This window comes from Sinocyclocheilus grahami, unplaced genomic scaffold (assembly GCF_001515645.1).
Source record: "Sinocyclocheilus grahami isolate Dianchi unplaced genomic scaffold, SAMN03320097.WGS_v1.1 scaffold260.1, whole genome shotgun sequence".
In the NCBI taxonomy this organism is placed as follows: Eukaryota; Metazoa; Chordata; class Actinopteri; order Cypriniformes; family Cyprinidae; genus Sinocyclocheilus; species Sinocyclocheilus grahami.
The window spans coordinates 543,596-558,547 of record NW_015505439.1 but is presented as its reverse complement, the minus strand read 5'-3'; the positions used below and the strand labels follow the sequence as shown (position 1 = coordinate 558,547).

At 33.7% G+C, this 14,952-nt stretch overlaps 2 protein-coding genes across 2 annotated transcripts in view; both read right to left on the bottom strand.

Moving 5' to 3' along the window:
- LOC107599111 (consortin-like) overlaps nt 1–202 on the bottom strand; it is a 6,961-nt gene extending 6,759 nt beyond the window's left edge. Inside the window, exon 1 of the mRNA XM_016290613.1 lies at nt 4–202. Within this exon, the coding sequence (XP_016146099.1) occupies nt 4–202 (199 nt within the window). The remainder of the gene's footprint in view (nt 1–3) is intronic.
- Nucleotides 203–2,398: 2,196 nt separating this feature from the next.
- Nucleotides 2,399–8,751, bottom strand: LOC107599110 (uncharacterized). Its single transcript, XM_016290612.1, has 9 exons — nt 8,532–8,751; nt 7,385–7,509; nt 6,677–6,696; nt 6,185–6,282; nt 5,965–6,082; nt 4,880–4,901; nt 4,514–4,798; nt 2,864–2,987; nt 2,399–2,761 (listed from the first exon to the last, which is right to left on the bottom strand). Exons 1-9 carry the CDS (start codon nt 8,749–8,751, stop codon nt 2,550–2,552), a joined length of 1,224 nt encoding a protein of 407 aa, XP_016146098.1. The 3' UTR covers nt 2,399–2,549.
- Between the last annotated feature and the right edge of the window lie 6,201 nt (nt 8,752–14,952).

Below are 14,952 nucleotides of genomic sequence, written 5' to 3'. Positions count from 1 at the left end.
TACACAGAGCGTCAGCTGCCTGAAGGAGTGTTTTTTCCAGTCGGTCGCGGTTTCGTCCGGCTACAGCCCATTGAAACGTCCCTCCTGGACCCTCGTTACACGTCCGCGTAACCTCCTCCACTACAAACTGGCCGGTAAAACCGCTCGCTCCGAACACTATAATATGGTACGGTCTTTTGCTTGACGTTGTGAGCGTCGCCATTGTGAGTGATCCGCGTGCGAGGCAAACACAGACTAGGTCAGAGCGACCGCTGCTGCTCCTCTCTCTCTGCTGTCACTGTACAGTGTCCGTGCAAAATACAGGCGTTTAGTCAATCAGATTGTGTTTCTGATAAGTGTAGCTCAACCATAAATCCAACTGTTTGTGGGTGAAGATTCCAGAAACTGTCACACATTGAAGTAGAGAGACATCTCGTGCTGGAAAGGTGATATTACCACAACAGTTACACAGAGGAGGGTACAAGTACATTTTGTGACCATTAACATATTATATATGAAAGCAAACATATGTATATACCTAGCAATAAATTACATTTGAATGTCAGTTGATACATTGTAAGATCACAGCTTGTTAGTGACTGAATTAACACTGTTTTGAAGGCATCGGTCAAATTTAAAAGTCAGACCACTTATAACCATTCTTCTATTTATCATTTTTCTACAGTTTAACACAATTTTCTATTTATGAATACATTTTTATTACAAATTATTAATATGTCTGCATATACATTTGGTGTTAATGTTTCAGACCTTTGGCCCCCACTGTATGTTACGATTCACATATTTAAAAATGTAATTAAGCAATTTGAATGATTTCAATACATACTTTGCATTACAGTTGCATATCATATTGTTCATTTGGCAAGGCAATCATGATCATGACATTGCCTCTTGATCAGGCCTGTGTCACTAATGTTTTTTTGCTTTGTGCATCTTAAAACTTCAACTGTCCGAGAAGTTGTTATTGGATTCTGAAATGAAATTAGCTATGAGTCAGTCTGTGGGTTTCCAAAGAGAAATGCTCCTACTTCACCATAGGTTTTATTATATGTGCCAATTCCATTTCCTTTTCCTGCTGCGTCATCTTTTCTTCCATTCAGAGGACCAATCCAATATTATTATAGACAGAGCTACAGGATAAACCATAAACCACTTTCTAAATATAAAAAACACATTTCTAGTCATAATTCAGAGATCATGTATACTACTTGGGAAAGAAAAAAGAGCATACAACGAAACAGGTTTCTGGTTCTGAGCATATTCAAATATTTAAAATATTCCACAAAAACTCATTTTGACTGCTGAACACAAATCATATTTGTAATTAAAACAAACTGATTGATTGCTGTCTTTTATACTGTACAATACTACAATTATAACATCTTATATTTTGTACCTGCTGACTAAGTGTTGGAGCAACGATTAACTGACATCAAGTCAGAACAATCGATCATTGTTATTATTCAACCTGTTCATGTTCTATGTTAATAATAAAGCCATTTTGATAAGTTAATATCCCATAGTTAAAGCAATAATGCACCCAAAAATGAAAATTTACCAAAATGTAGATGAGTTTGTCTCTTCATCAGTATAGATTTGGAGAAATGTAGCATTACAGTGGATCCTCTACAGTAAAGGATCACCTCCAGTCCATTAATTAATGTCTTGTGAAGTGAAAAGCTGTGTGTTTGTAATAAACAAATTCGTCATCAAGACGTTTTTAACTTCAAACAGTTGCTGCCGGTTAAAATTTGAGTCATTTATCCATAATATTGCTTTCTTGGTTAATATTTGTTGTTTAAAATTAAAACTCCTGACTGATGGATTTGTTTCTTATAAACATAGCTTTTCATTTATCAAGATGGATTGATCTTAATTTCTTGTGGATTATTGTGATGTTTTTATCAGCTGTTTGGACTCTCGTTCTGACGGCACCCATTCACTTCAGATGTTACATTAGTGTGCAAAAGATATAATGCTACATTTCTCCAAATCTGTTCTGATGAAGAAACAAACTCTACATCTCGAGTGGTCTTAAGCTAAGTAAATTATGAGCCAATTTTCATTTTTGAGTGAACTATTCCTTCAATATACATCCATTTATGCTTATTTTTGTTCATACTGTATGAATTTCAGTGATTATAGCACCAATGAAAAGTGCCAAGTCAAAATAAAAGCATAAATACAAAGATAAGCATGGAATAAAGTGTCTTGGAGTACTAAAATGTACAAAAAACAAAATTACTGGCTCCAAAAGCAGTTATTTCAATGTTACAGTTACTGATTCGAAGAATGGCAGTGGTATATTAAAACTATCTGTAATAAGTGGTATATTAGGATTATCTGTAATATTCAGGTTTTTGTACCAATATTAAATATTTTATACAAATTAATTTATGCATTAGGAAGCCCTGTGTGACTCACTAAAGCAACATTTATTAAGGCCCGTCTGGTAATGTACATTAGTGCATATTATCTCAAGAGGAATACTGTTGTTAATCATTGGAAATGATAATATGAAGAAATAGTTCCACTGCATAAAATAGCTGCTATGATGCATCAGAAGAGAGCCACTGTGCGAGAGCGTCCATTCCTCGTCGTACAGGTCCAAAGTAAAAGTCCACGTTTTGCGAGAAGTCAGCACACACGTTTGAGTACGCCCCTCCAACGAGACAATAAAGAGCAGTCCCACACATGCTAATCACCACGGTAACCAGACACAAGATGAGAAGGATGAGGCAAGAGTTTCTGGCCGACTCATCTGTATGCATGAGAAAGATGAGCTTTGATCAGTCTCATATTAATGCAGAACAGAAATGTGAATACTTAAAGGCCCTGCGTGAATATTTGTTTACAATCATACCTTGATCGGAAGTATCATCTGGCTCTCTAAAGCGGACTCTGCATATGGTTGAGTCTTTTAGTGGCAAGCCATTCTCGTAGACTCTCTTCTTTAAAATGGAGACTAAGCCATTTGAGGAAAATCTCTACAGAAATATCAGAAATAAAGTATGAAATTAATCAAATTTGATGCATAAATTATTTTTAAGAAGCATGTACATGGCAAATTATGTAATAACAATCAATAACCAATAGGGGTCAGCATGTGCAATATCATAATGAACTGAACTACATTATTGGGATCAGACTTTAAAGGGATACTTGGGAAAACGTAGTACACTTTTAAAAAGAGTACTTCTTATGGAAATTATCCTAAAGAATATACTTAAGTGCGAACTAAATGGTATATTTCTAGACACATGAGTGCATGTTATTTACAATTAAATGAAAATGTACTACTTAAAATTTATATTAAATGTATTTGAATTTAACAGTGCTTTTTTAACCCACTTAAGTGGTACTTAAGTACATCGTTATATGTAATTTCATAATTATTTCTACAATTACAACAAGTGTACTTACATAAAGCATGCCAAAAAAGTATTAAAACTTTACTAAGTGCACCTTTTAAAGGTGTACTTAAGTGTGTTAAGAAAGTGTTTATTTCATTTTTTTTTTTAAATATACTTTTAAGATTTGAAGCACACTACAAGTGCAAATTCAATTCATTTCGGCACACTTCTTTTTCACAAGGGATAGTTCACCTAAAATAAATATTCCGTTATCATTTGCTTATTCAAAATCTACTTGTATTATCTACTTTCTTCTGTAGAACACAAAATAAAATATTTTGTCAAATGTATCCGTGTGTTTTTTTTCATCCTCACAGAGGTGTTTTGTTTTGGACCCAGCTGACTTTCATTGTATTGACAAAAATAGCTGAAAGGTTTTTTTTTTTTTATATTTTCTTTTGTGTTCCACAGAAGAAAGTCAGTCATACAGATTTGGAATGCTTTTCTTTAAAGTCATTCATTATGTTTGTTTTTCTAATATGCCTCATAGTATATCATGATGTGAAAATTAGTTTTGTTGTTGTTGTTGTTGTGGTGTGTCAAATCAGTCCAAGTCAAATTAGAGGCCAAAACAAAATAGCTTCAAATCTGTATAAAATAATTGAGTTTAACAAACAAACAAATAATGTAATCATCATTCAGTTGTTGTGTTTGTTGATTGAAAAAGTCAGTAACTTTGACACAGTTCTGGAGAAGGTTTATGCAGTTGGGAGTGCTATTTAAGACAACCACACCCAATAGCTTTGAGAAACCATACACTCCCTGAACGCTTCTTTATAAAATTCCTGCAGCTGGCTGCCATAACGCTGAGGATGACATCACACTATTTTGCCTTCATGAAACCCTGTGGCTAAGAAATGTGGCCTGAGAATTGGAAGAAAGTCCCATTAGACATTTTACAAAGTCATAAAAATTCAATTTGAGGACCAAGATTAATACATTGCATATTTAGGCCCTGAGGAATACAAATCGTTCAGTAAGCGGATGGTTTGGAAAGACTGCAGCAGACGGATGGTGTCTCAGCATGCTTATTTTTTCTAAGGGCAGATGGTAATATGTAAGAGATTAAAATTACTCCTACAGCGTCTTAACTGTTCTACCTGAATATGGTTGGCCAGCTCATCCACAGGAACCTGGCCATCAACGACTGTGTCATCCTGCAGCTCCTCATTCCAGCACTCATCCTCCTCAAGACCTTCCTCGTCCTCTTCCTCCTCCACATTCAATTCACAGTCCTCTTCTGGCTCCTGTTCAGCTCCCAGCCATGAGCAGTCATCTGCCCGGGTTTCTCTCTCGGTTGAGTTCACTGAAGCTTGTTCTGATTTTGATCTTCTGTGTTCTGACACAAGGGTTGGGCTGTTGTGAAGTCTTATGTCGTCCATGTTCTGCAATAACAGACTGCTTTAATCTGACTCACAGAAACATAAACTGCACTGGTGGATAATAAAACAATTGTAATGTTTTACCTTTTCCAAAAAGAGGTTAGGTCTGAAAGAGGAGAAGTAGAATTTGTCAAATTCATTTCAGTATTATAACTCTGCTGTTGTTAAATAATATACATAATGATTTATTATTTGCTACATTTATAATCTGTATGTAATATTTATATAATATGTACATCTAAATATTTAATTGATATATTTTTTAAAGTCATGTTATAAAATGTAAAAAAAAAAAAAAAGATATATTATTTGAGATTCCCTTTCGTGGAACTTCGAACTGCGTCCTCTTTGTACTAGTTGCGACGGTAGTGACGTCGTGGCTGTCACCGGCCAAACAAGTTGGTGTTTTTTCAATGTAGGCTTCAGACACGGGTCACGACGAGGCGTTCCCCATAGCGACCCCTAGAGGACGCAGTGTCTCGTTACCCTCAGGGAACCATGGTTACACAAGTAACCTGAGACGTTATATATTAAATATATATATATATATATATATATATCTCAAATAATATATCTATTTTTACATTTTATAGAATTAAGTTTAATTTACATTAATACACCTTAGCTTCTCAAGGCTCTTTTACAAAGTAAAAACAATACATATTTACAGTTTTTTTGATCACATGAATTCAACCTTTGTGAGCATAAGAGACTACTTTCAAAAACATTTAAAAAAATTACTTTTAAACTAACTTAAAAACTTTTAAACTGTAAAATTCTATATAACTGGTATGTATATATACCATATATACAAGTGTGTGTGATTAGTAAAAAAATTTTTTTTTAATAATGTAAAAAATATTATTTGTAAATATTTTACGTATAAATATATACGCACCTTTAAACATAACTTTTTACAAAGTAAAATTTTTTTTTTTTTAAATAAATACAATAGGGAACAGGTCAAAACACTCTTAAACAAGTCAAAAAAGAATGAAGAAAGGTACAAATTCATGTAATTTTTGATGTTTTTCCCTATAAATCAGTTTAAGTTGATGGGGCTTGATGAGGCATGCTACTGCTTTGGATAAATATTTTAGGAAGGGAAAAATGCTGTAATTATTATTATTCTCTGCTTGCTTGGAGAGTCCTCGTCTACACAGTCTCACCTCTGGTGTGTACTGCAGATATGACTCAACAGTTCCATATGCTCTCTCTCTCTGTTAGTTCCATTAGAGTTTAAAGGAGAGTTACTTTCGGTTTGGACGATGATTTTCCTCTGAGACTCTGAAACCAAACATATGGATTTTGACTGTGTCTCATTTTCTGTCACACATATATAGTATGTACTCACAGAACATCTGAAAAGCAATATAAAAACATACATACTTAGACATAGTTCCTGATATTTCAAGAAAAAAAACCTTTGTACCAAAAAAGCTACAGCTATGTGACATTCTTCAGGTTTAGTTTTTCCACAGTCAGGTCTTGTTGGCAGTTAAATTAGATAAGAGGGGAGAGTCTGACCTCTGTACTTCAGTGATATTGGTGAAGTAACAGAGTCACATGTGGTCTGGGCAATGGAGTACAGTTGGGAAATGAGCAATTTCCTGAGATCAAACCATACCACTGCTGTTTATTTATGAAGGATGAAACTAGCAATTCAACTTACAACAGTATTGCCCTATTTACAACAGGAGTCTCATCCTTACAAGATAAAACAATGCTTTAGGAAATTCTCTCACATGCATACAATGTGACCTCCCCTGGTTCAAGTAAAAAAAACAACTCCAGTGAGCACATTTGAGTAGTTTGTCTTGTTAACAGATCTGATTTTAAATGTGCATGGTGTTTAGTCGATAAGTGTTTAAGCTTATTTACATGCAGGATGCCTGGAAACGCTGACAAAATATAGAAAAACAAGAATAGATTATTTTTGTACTACTTATATCATGTTTTGGCTTAATTTATTTAGGCAGTTTAAAACAGAAGCAAGTTTACATCTTGCAGTTCTGTTTTTTGTTCCTGCCATGGAATAAAATAAATAAATAAGGTATTTTGCCATTTTTTAAACTCACAATTTCTTCTTGCAATTGAGAGATTATCTAACAATTCTGACTTTTTTTCATAAAATTGCAAGTTAACATTATGTTGTACTGACTTTATATGTCACATTATGAGAAAAAAGTCAAAATTGTGAAATCTAAACTTAATCTAAAATAATTGCATGAGTTACCTATAAAAACTCCAAGTTACCTTCTTTATTGTTTTTTATTCCGTGGCTGAAACAGGGTTCCACAGAAAGAGCTTTGAAGAATAAGATTACTGCTTTTATTTCCTTAAAATATCCCAAACAAGAGTAATCTAGCTAACCTAGGGATTTTTGTAATTTATTAGTCCACACAGACATTTGTCAGGTTAACAGTATAGACTGCATCATCCTTCTTTTTTATTAACTATCCAGGTGTATCTGATGACGGATGCAGAGACAAAAATGCATATGCACACTTTTATTTAAAGACAACAAGATCTTTTTATGCCAGTTTTTCTTTTGGTTGTGGGCTTTATGTGAGAGTAACCTTTTTAAACTCCCAGTGCACACACCTGGTGTAAGGAATGAGGGAGGAGCATGTGATCATTGTGTTCAACGAAGGACTGCAGTGCAGCCAGAAGAGAAGGACTAGGCCCAGGTGGTTCAATCCCAGAGAGACTGCCTGTACAGAGATCACAGCAGGAGTGAATTCAGGAACACTACTTATAGCTTCAGTAAATCAGTCAATCCAGTGCTTCTTGAGCACATTTTTTAACAAGTTTATGGTTAATGATTTTATTAAATTACTTAATATCGCATGTGACTAGCCAGTACGTTTAAATGTAACCTTAAATAAACAGTCAGCCAAAATCACAATTCACAACAAACCTGAATGCTGAGATTTTTTTATGGAACACAAAATGATCATTTGAAAGAAATCTCAATCAGCTCTTTTCCATACACCAATAGCTCATAGTGCGTCCTCGCAAGCTCCATTAAAAACACCATAAAAGTGATCAATATAACTTGTGTGTTATTTAAAATATTTCTAAAGGAGTCTCTTATGCTCACCAAGGCTGTATTTATGAACAAAAATACAGTAAAAACAGTAATATTATTAAATATGATAATTTAAAATAACTTTTCTATTTTAATACATTTTAAAATGTGATTTATTAATGCTAAATTTTCAGCAGCCATTACTCCATTCTTCAGTCACTTTGTGCAACAACTTTGTAGTTTGTGCTGCTTCATTTTTGTGTGGAAGCAGTGATACATATTGTTTCAGGATTTGTTGAAGAATAAAAAGTTAAAAAGAGCAGCATTTATTTGAAATAAAAATCTTTTATAACAAGGTAAAAGCTTTTATTGCTACTTTTGATGAATTTAATGCACCCTTGCTGAGTAAAAAAGTATTAATAAAAAAAAATAGTAATAATCTTATTGATTACTTTTGCAAGTCATATGGACCACTTCTACATATATATACACAGTATACATTGTATATATATAGATATACCGTATATAGATATAGATATATATACACATGCATACATATATATATCTACCTTTTGTGTTCCAAGAAAAATTGAAGTACTTCCATTCCAATTTTAGGATGAACTACAACTTAAGTATAAATTTTATTCATCAAGAAAACAATATGGTTAATCACAGCACCAGAATACTGAAATATTACATGCTTACCATGATCTACAGAGCAGCTATGGCTCTTGATGTTTGCTGGAGACCTCTCTTCTGGGTTCCTGTTCTCGGAGTTGTCCAAGTCCATAACCTCTGCCTCCTGCAGTTTGTTCTGATTCTCATCAGAGGCTGTTAGGAAAGACGAAATGATGTCCTCTGCGGTCGGAGTTATTCTGCCCATTTCCTTCCATCTTACAGACTTCCTCATCTCGGACTCCTCCATAACTGCAAGGCGATCACAAAGAAGATAGACGGTCATGAAAATTAATCTATATCTTCATCAGAATTCAAGAGGAAACATTTTAAAGACTTGATGTCAGTTTTTCAAATTCTTTGCCCTGCAGTTCCTTATGCTGTTCATATTTGCCATCAGTGACAATGCAAAACATTTATCATAAAATGAATCTTTGAGTCCAAAAGAATTCAGAGAGAAAACACAAGTAGGACAGGTTTGGTGTTGTTGGACATTTTTTCAAGCAGATCTTAGGCCTTACTTGAGGAAAAACTAGTGAAGCTCTCAAACAGTGTGTCCTAACAGCGAACCAATGCTCACTTCAGTTACTCCTGAAGCCGGCAGCAAGCGTAAACTGACAGGTGTTATCAAAAACAAGAGCCAGTTATAGCAGCAATGCATAATTCATGGGATAGGGGCTCTTGTCTTTCACTCTATTCAGGCATTTCGAAGGATGAGCAGTGAAACCAGAGACAGAGAGATGGAAAAAGGGTGGAGTGTGGATGAGTGTCCTCATTGTAAATAAAGTGTCACTGCCAGTGTGGTAACAGAACAGGGTGTATGATGAGCTGGAAAAGGCTGAAAGAATAGTCGAGATGTTTCTTGACATGACATGACCACAACTGGCCTGATCGGTGTCAAGATGAACCCTTATGAAAGCTGAACAGTGTGAACATATAACAACAGGCTGAGCAAATAATAAGATATGCCGAGATTGACACTGTATCTAATGCAGCAGGAGGGCAACAGTTTTGTTTGCACAAATTGTGCTGAAATATATAGTTTAAGTATTGAACAAATTATTTATTTAATATACTGTGCATACACACTTCCATTCATGGGATGTTTTTGAAAGAAGTCTCCGATGCTCTCTGATTTATTTGATCAAAAATACTGTAAAAACAGTAATATTGTGAACTATTATTACAATTTAAAATAACCGTTTAAAATTTTAATACTTAAAAGTGTAATTTTTTCCTGTGATGGCAAAGCTGAATTCTCAGCAGGCATTACTCATGCCTTCAGTGTCACATGATCCTTCATAAAGCATTCTAATATGCAGATTTTAATCAGTGTTGAAAATATTATTTTTGTGGAAAATGTGATATATTCTTTAAGGATTTTTTTAAAATATCAAGTTCAGATGAACAGCATTTTCTTGAAAAAAATATAATTTTGTAACAATGTAGAAGTCTTTACTGTCACTTTAGATCAATTTAATTTAGTTGACAGCAATGTAACTTAATGAAGTTTACTTTTTACTAAAAAATGCTGGGGGGTTTTGTAATGGAAACATATTTTAGAATTGTTTATATTGTTCCAAGTACCTTGAGGTACCATGTAAAAATGGCATTTTCAAATGTCAATCATTTAATACCATTGTATATATTAAAAACTTTGTATTACAATAATTTTATACCATGGTACCACCACGATCCTATGGTTGTGATGCTATTACCTAACAGGCTAATATGTGTGTGTGTGTGTGTGTGTGTGTGTGTACCTGTTTTTCTATTCTGGTGGGGACTTAAACCTGAATACACACAGACTCATAGGGACTCGTGTCACGGTGGGGACCTAAATTGAGGTACAAAAGCTTATAAATCATACAGAATGAAGTTTTTTGAAAATCTAAAAATGCAGAAAGTTTCCTGTGAGGGGTAGGTTTAGGGGTAGGGTTGGTGTAGGGCAATAGAATATACGGTCTGTACAGTAGAAAAACCATTACGCCTATAGAGAGTCCCCACAAGGATAGCAAACCAGACGTGTGTGTGTGTGTGTGTGTGTGTGTGTGTGTGTACACGTTTTTGTGACAAATGAGGACATAAATTTGTATAATGACAAAGGTATGACATAGATATTACAAGGAGAAGGTGACTTTTCAGGACATTACCCCATGTCCCCACTTTTCAAAATGCTTATAAATCACACAGAATGGAGTGTATTGAAAATCTGAAATAGTACAAAGTCTCCTCAATTTGACAGGCAAAGTGATTCGTTTGTCCAGACGTCGAGACATGCCTATATTTAACAGCAGCCAGGTGTTCACATGCCTGAGGAAAATATTACATAAATAATATAGTAAATCAGAACATTTATTGAAGAAAAGAGAAAAGAAAATGAATGTGTTCTCTGCCCCTTTGGTCAACTTTTAAACTTGTAGCTTATTGAGAATCCGTGTATCATTCGATCATTCGTTTTTTTATTTAAAATTGAAAGCAGAAAAATTTGAAAACGGCTCCTTTTTCGTGTTTTTGTTTTTTTCCGAAAAACGAAAAACGAGAATTCAGCTTAAATTCTATTTACCCACAGAATTTATGAGAAATATAACTGCATACATGCTAAAGTACACCTTAATGCAATTTTATATTTAGTCTTGTCAGGTGCACGTACACTAGTGTGTTTTTATAAACTAAATGGATGACTGAGCAGTCTTCACCAACTTCACAAAAGCAAACAATATATAATAATGTAATAATAAGCAGTGTGAACTCCTCAGACTATCTCCTTCAGTTATTATGAATTACACATCATCAACAACAACAGGAAAAAGCTGGTATACAGGAAAAGTGTTTGTGTTCTGTTTCAGTAATCCATCAGCATCATAGCCTATCAAAAGCTATTCAAAACTTTTTCAGAACTCTTTCCCCAAAATATAAATAAACTATGTGCTGACATGACAGCTGTGAGGACAAACATGAAATTGGAGAAGGAAGTAAACGCAACCCTTGAAACATAGAGTCATTACGGTGGGCTGCTGCAGTCTGTACTGTCTCTGACTTTATAATAGGGTCGTTTTTATCCTATTGTACCATCTGTGAACTCTGCATTTCATCTCAGCCGGGTAATAGGCCTATGTGTTGTGACAGCACAATGAGCTGATCAGTAGACTCACTGCAATATGTCTCAATGTTTTAGTAATCCTCTGTGAAAAGCAAACAGTTTTAATGTCTATTCTTCTTCTTTTTAAAAAAGAAAAAAGAAAATAATGTTTCTAATCTGATGATTACAATGGGTATTAATTAATAAATTACTACAATTTTTGTAAAAGCATTACTTAAATACAAACAGTGCATAATAACCTTTTATTAGCGCATACAAGGATCAAAGGCATTTACAATAAACTTACAAAAAATGACTTCTTTACAGTGTATTTATCAGCTTTGAAGGTGCCTTTGAATGAACTCAAAAAGGTGACTCTCAGAAAAAAAAAAATTAAAAAAAAAAACTGTATCCCCAAATAAAGGCAATTTTTTACCCTGGCTTAATCCTTTTTTTATTTCACACCAGTCATTTTGAAAAGGAATGGGTTATTACTTTTCAATTTGCGAAATGGAGCCCAATACTGTGTGTCTGAAACAATGAGGTTCTAGAATGATACAACGAGTTGTTTAACAATAGATACATTTTAAACAAAATAATGCTTGAGAAAGATACAGATTAAATGTTGAACATTTTTTACAGCTCATTGCGCAGTTATATAGCTCACATGCTCATTGCAACACACACACACACACACACACACACACACAAAATAAAAGTTTATATGTAAACCTTATATTTAAACCTACATATATCACACACACACACACACACACACACACACACACACATAAAATAAAAGTTTATATGTAAACCCTATATTTAAACCTACATATGCCAAATATATTATGTGTATATATATATATATATATATACATATATTATTTTAGTTTAGGGCTTAAGGCCTACATTAGAGGATAAGACCTGTGAAAGAAAGCCAAACCACTGTGGTCAATGTTGAAATCTACGCTAATGCAGTGTTGATCATACGGATAGTGAATGCTTTATGATTTAATGCTCTCTATCTATATTGCCAAACTTTTACCGAGACAAAAATGTCCTTGTTCCTATAACTATAACCATAACAGTAATATTTAAGACTTAAAATATCCCACTTTCTATAACCATGAATTCACTGAACACACATCTAAACCGGGTTTAGGTTAATGCTTTGTCTGATATCTAATGCATTTGTCCACTGATATTATCTTCTCTGTCCTGAGTCTGTCAAATCATATTTACACGAAATGAATTATTTAAGAATCCATTATCTCTGCTACAGTTGCTAGATGTGCAGTGCTGAGTGCGATCTAACTACCAGGTGCTACCCTGAAAGCGATATAATTTGAAACTCAAGACAAGTCCCATCAGTGTGAACTGTAGAGAGTGAAGTCAGGGCGAGCTACAATTAAACTAAATTGATTTCCCTTCCTCAAGGAGGTGGTGCGATGGAATGGGAAGGCCATTAACATCACATTCAGAGGTTACAGTATGAGCAGGCTTCTCTAAATCGTCAGGCAGCTAGAAAGCAGTCACATCACAAGGACAGACTGAATGACATCTAAATCATCTGATCAGTGTGGTGTGGTATGTAAGGAAGGAACATTTTTCCTTATTCAGAAAATGGTACACAAAGAAAACATTTAAATGATGAATACTCCAGTCATAACAGTACCTTAATAAAACTGTTTAATTTTTCATGGAGGTCATGGTAGCTGCCATGTTAACATCCCTTGACCTGTCAAATACTCACTTCATCTAGCTAACTAAATAATAAATAATGGATGTATGTGAACAGAGAATTGTTATTATTTTTTATTTGTTTTGGGGGGTTTTTTACCATGGAAAATGTAATCCACCACTGAGAAAATAAAATAGCCACACTACCATTCAAAAGTTTGTACGATTTTTTTTTTCTTTTTTAAGAGATAAATACTTTTGCAAAGATGCATGAAACTGATCAAAAGTAACAGTAAATACTATTATAATATTTCAAAACATTTCTATTTTAAAAAAATGCTTTTCTTTTGAAGTTTCTATTCAATAAAGCATCCTATTTTTTTTTTTTTTTTTACAAAAATATTAAGTAGCACAATGGTTTAAACATTGATAATAAGAAATGAGCATATTACAATTACAGGATCATGTGACACTGAAGACTGGAGTAATAGCTCTTGAAAATGCAGCTTTGACATCACAAGATATTAAAATAGAAAACAGTTACTTTAAATTGTAATAATATTTCACAATATTATTGCCTTTACTGTATTTATCAAATAAATGCATTCTAAGTGACCATAGGAGACTCCTTTCAAAAACATAAAAAATTCTTACTGACCCCAAAACATTTTCATGGTAGTGTAATTCTAGTTATTCATTCTAGTTATTCTAGCATTTGCATGCTAGTATAAATCTTTTCTCTATATTTCTCATAATTAGCAACTGTATGTTTCATAATCAGACATAATATTTCATAATGTGACATTATATCTCAATTTCTTTATTTCCTGCAGTGTGTTTTTAAACCTTTACTCTTCCATATTTCTACAGTCTCTTTCTCAGGCTTGCATATTTCTACAATCAGTAATTGAAAACTTAACAAAACATTTACATAACAGCAGAATATAAATCAAATTACTGAGTGCACCTTAAAGAATTTTTTTTAAATCTATGAATTCGGTCTATTACTAATTTAATAGCAAGTTAAAAACGACCGTAATATAACAATATATCACTTAATAATACATCCCACATCCAAACATTCTGGAATGTGACATTATATCTCAATTTCTTTATTTCCTGCAGTGTGTTTTTAAACCTTTACTCTTCCATATTTCTACAGTCTCTTTCTCAGGCTTGCATATTTCTACAATCAGTAATTGAAAACTTAACAAAACATTTACATAACAGCAGAATATAAATCAAATTACTGAGTGCACCTTAAAGAATTTTTTTTAAATCTATGAATTCGGTCTATTACTAATTTAATAGCAAGTTAAAAAACGACCGTAATATAACAATATATCACTTAATAATACATCCCACATCCAAACATTCTGATGGTCTTTAGTAGCAATCATTCAAAAATTAACATTTGTAGTGAACATTTAAGCCATACCTTCCCCATCCCAGGTGTTTCTTTGCTCTTACTAGCAGCTTGAAAAATGTTTGCTGGTGTTGGAGGAGGAGATTTCTGCAGAAGACTACTGAAGTTTGTCATACGCTGGGAAGCACTGCTCTCTGAGAAGTGCCTTCCTCTTCTAACCATTACATTCAACTTCTGTGCTGCCCTGTGGATGTTCAGTGATTTGACAGAATTACAAATTACAGCATTTCTTTGTTTTCTACAACACACACCTTTAGTTATTT

Coding starts and splice junctions, on each gene's coding strand:
- LOC107599110 (XM_016290612.1), bottom strand. CDS start 8,751: ATGGAGGAGTCCGAGATGAGGAAGTCTGTAAGATGGAAGGAAATGGGC. Junction 6,283..6,676: donor CGTTTCCAGGCATCCTGCAT/GTAAATAAGCTT, acceptor ACTGCCAACAAG/ACCTGACTGTGGAAAAACTA. Junction 2,988..4,513: donor AGCTGGCCAACCATATTCAG/GTAGAACAGTTA, acceptor ATATTTCTGTAG/AGATTTTCCTCAAATGGCTT.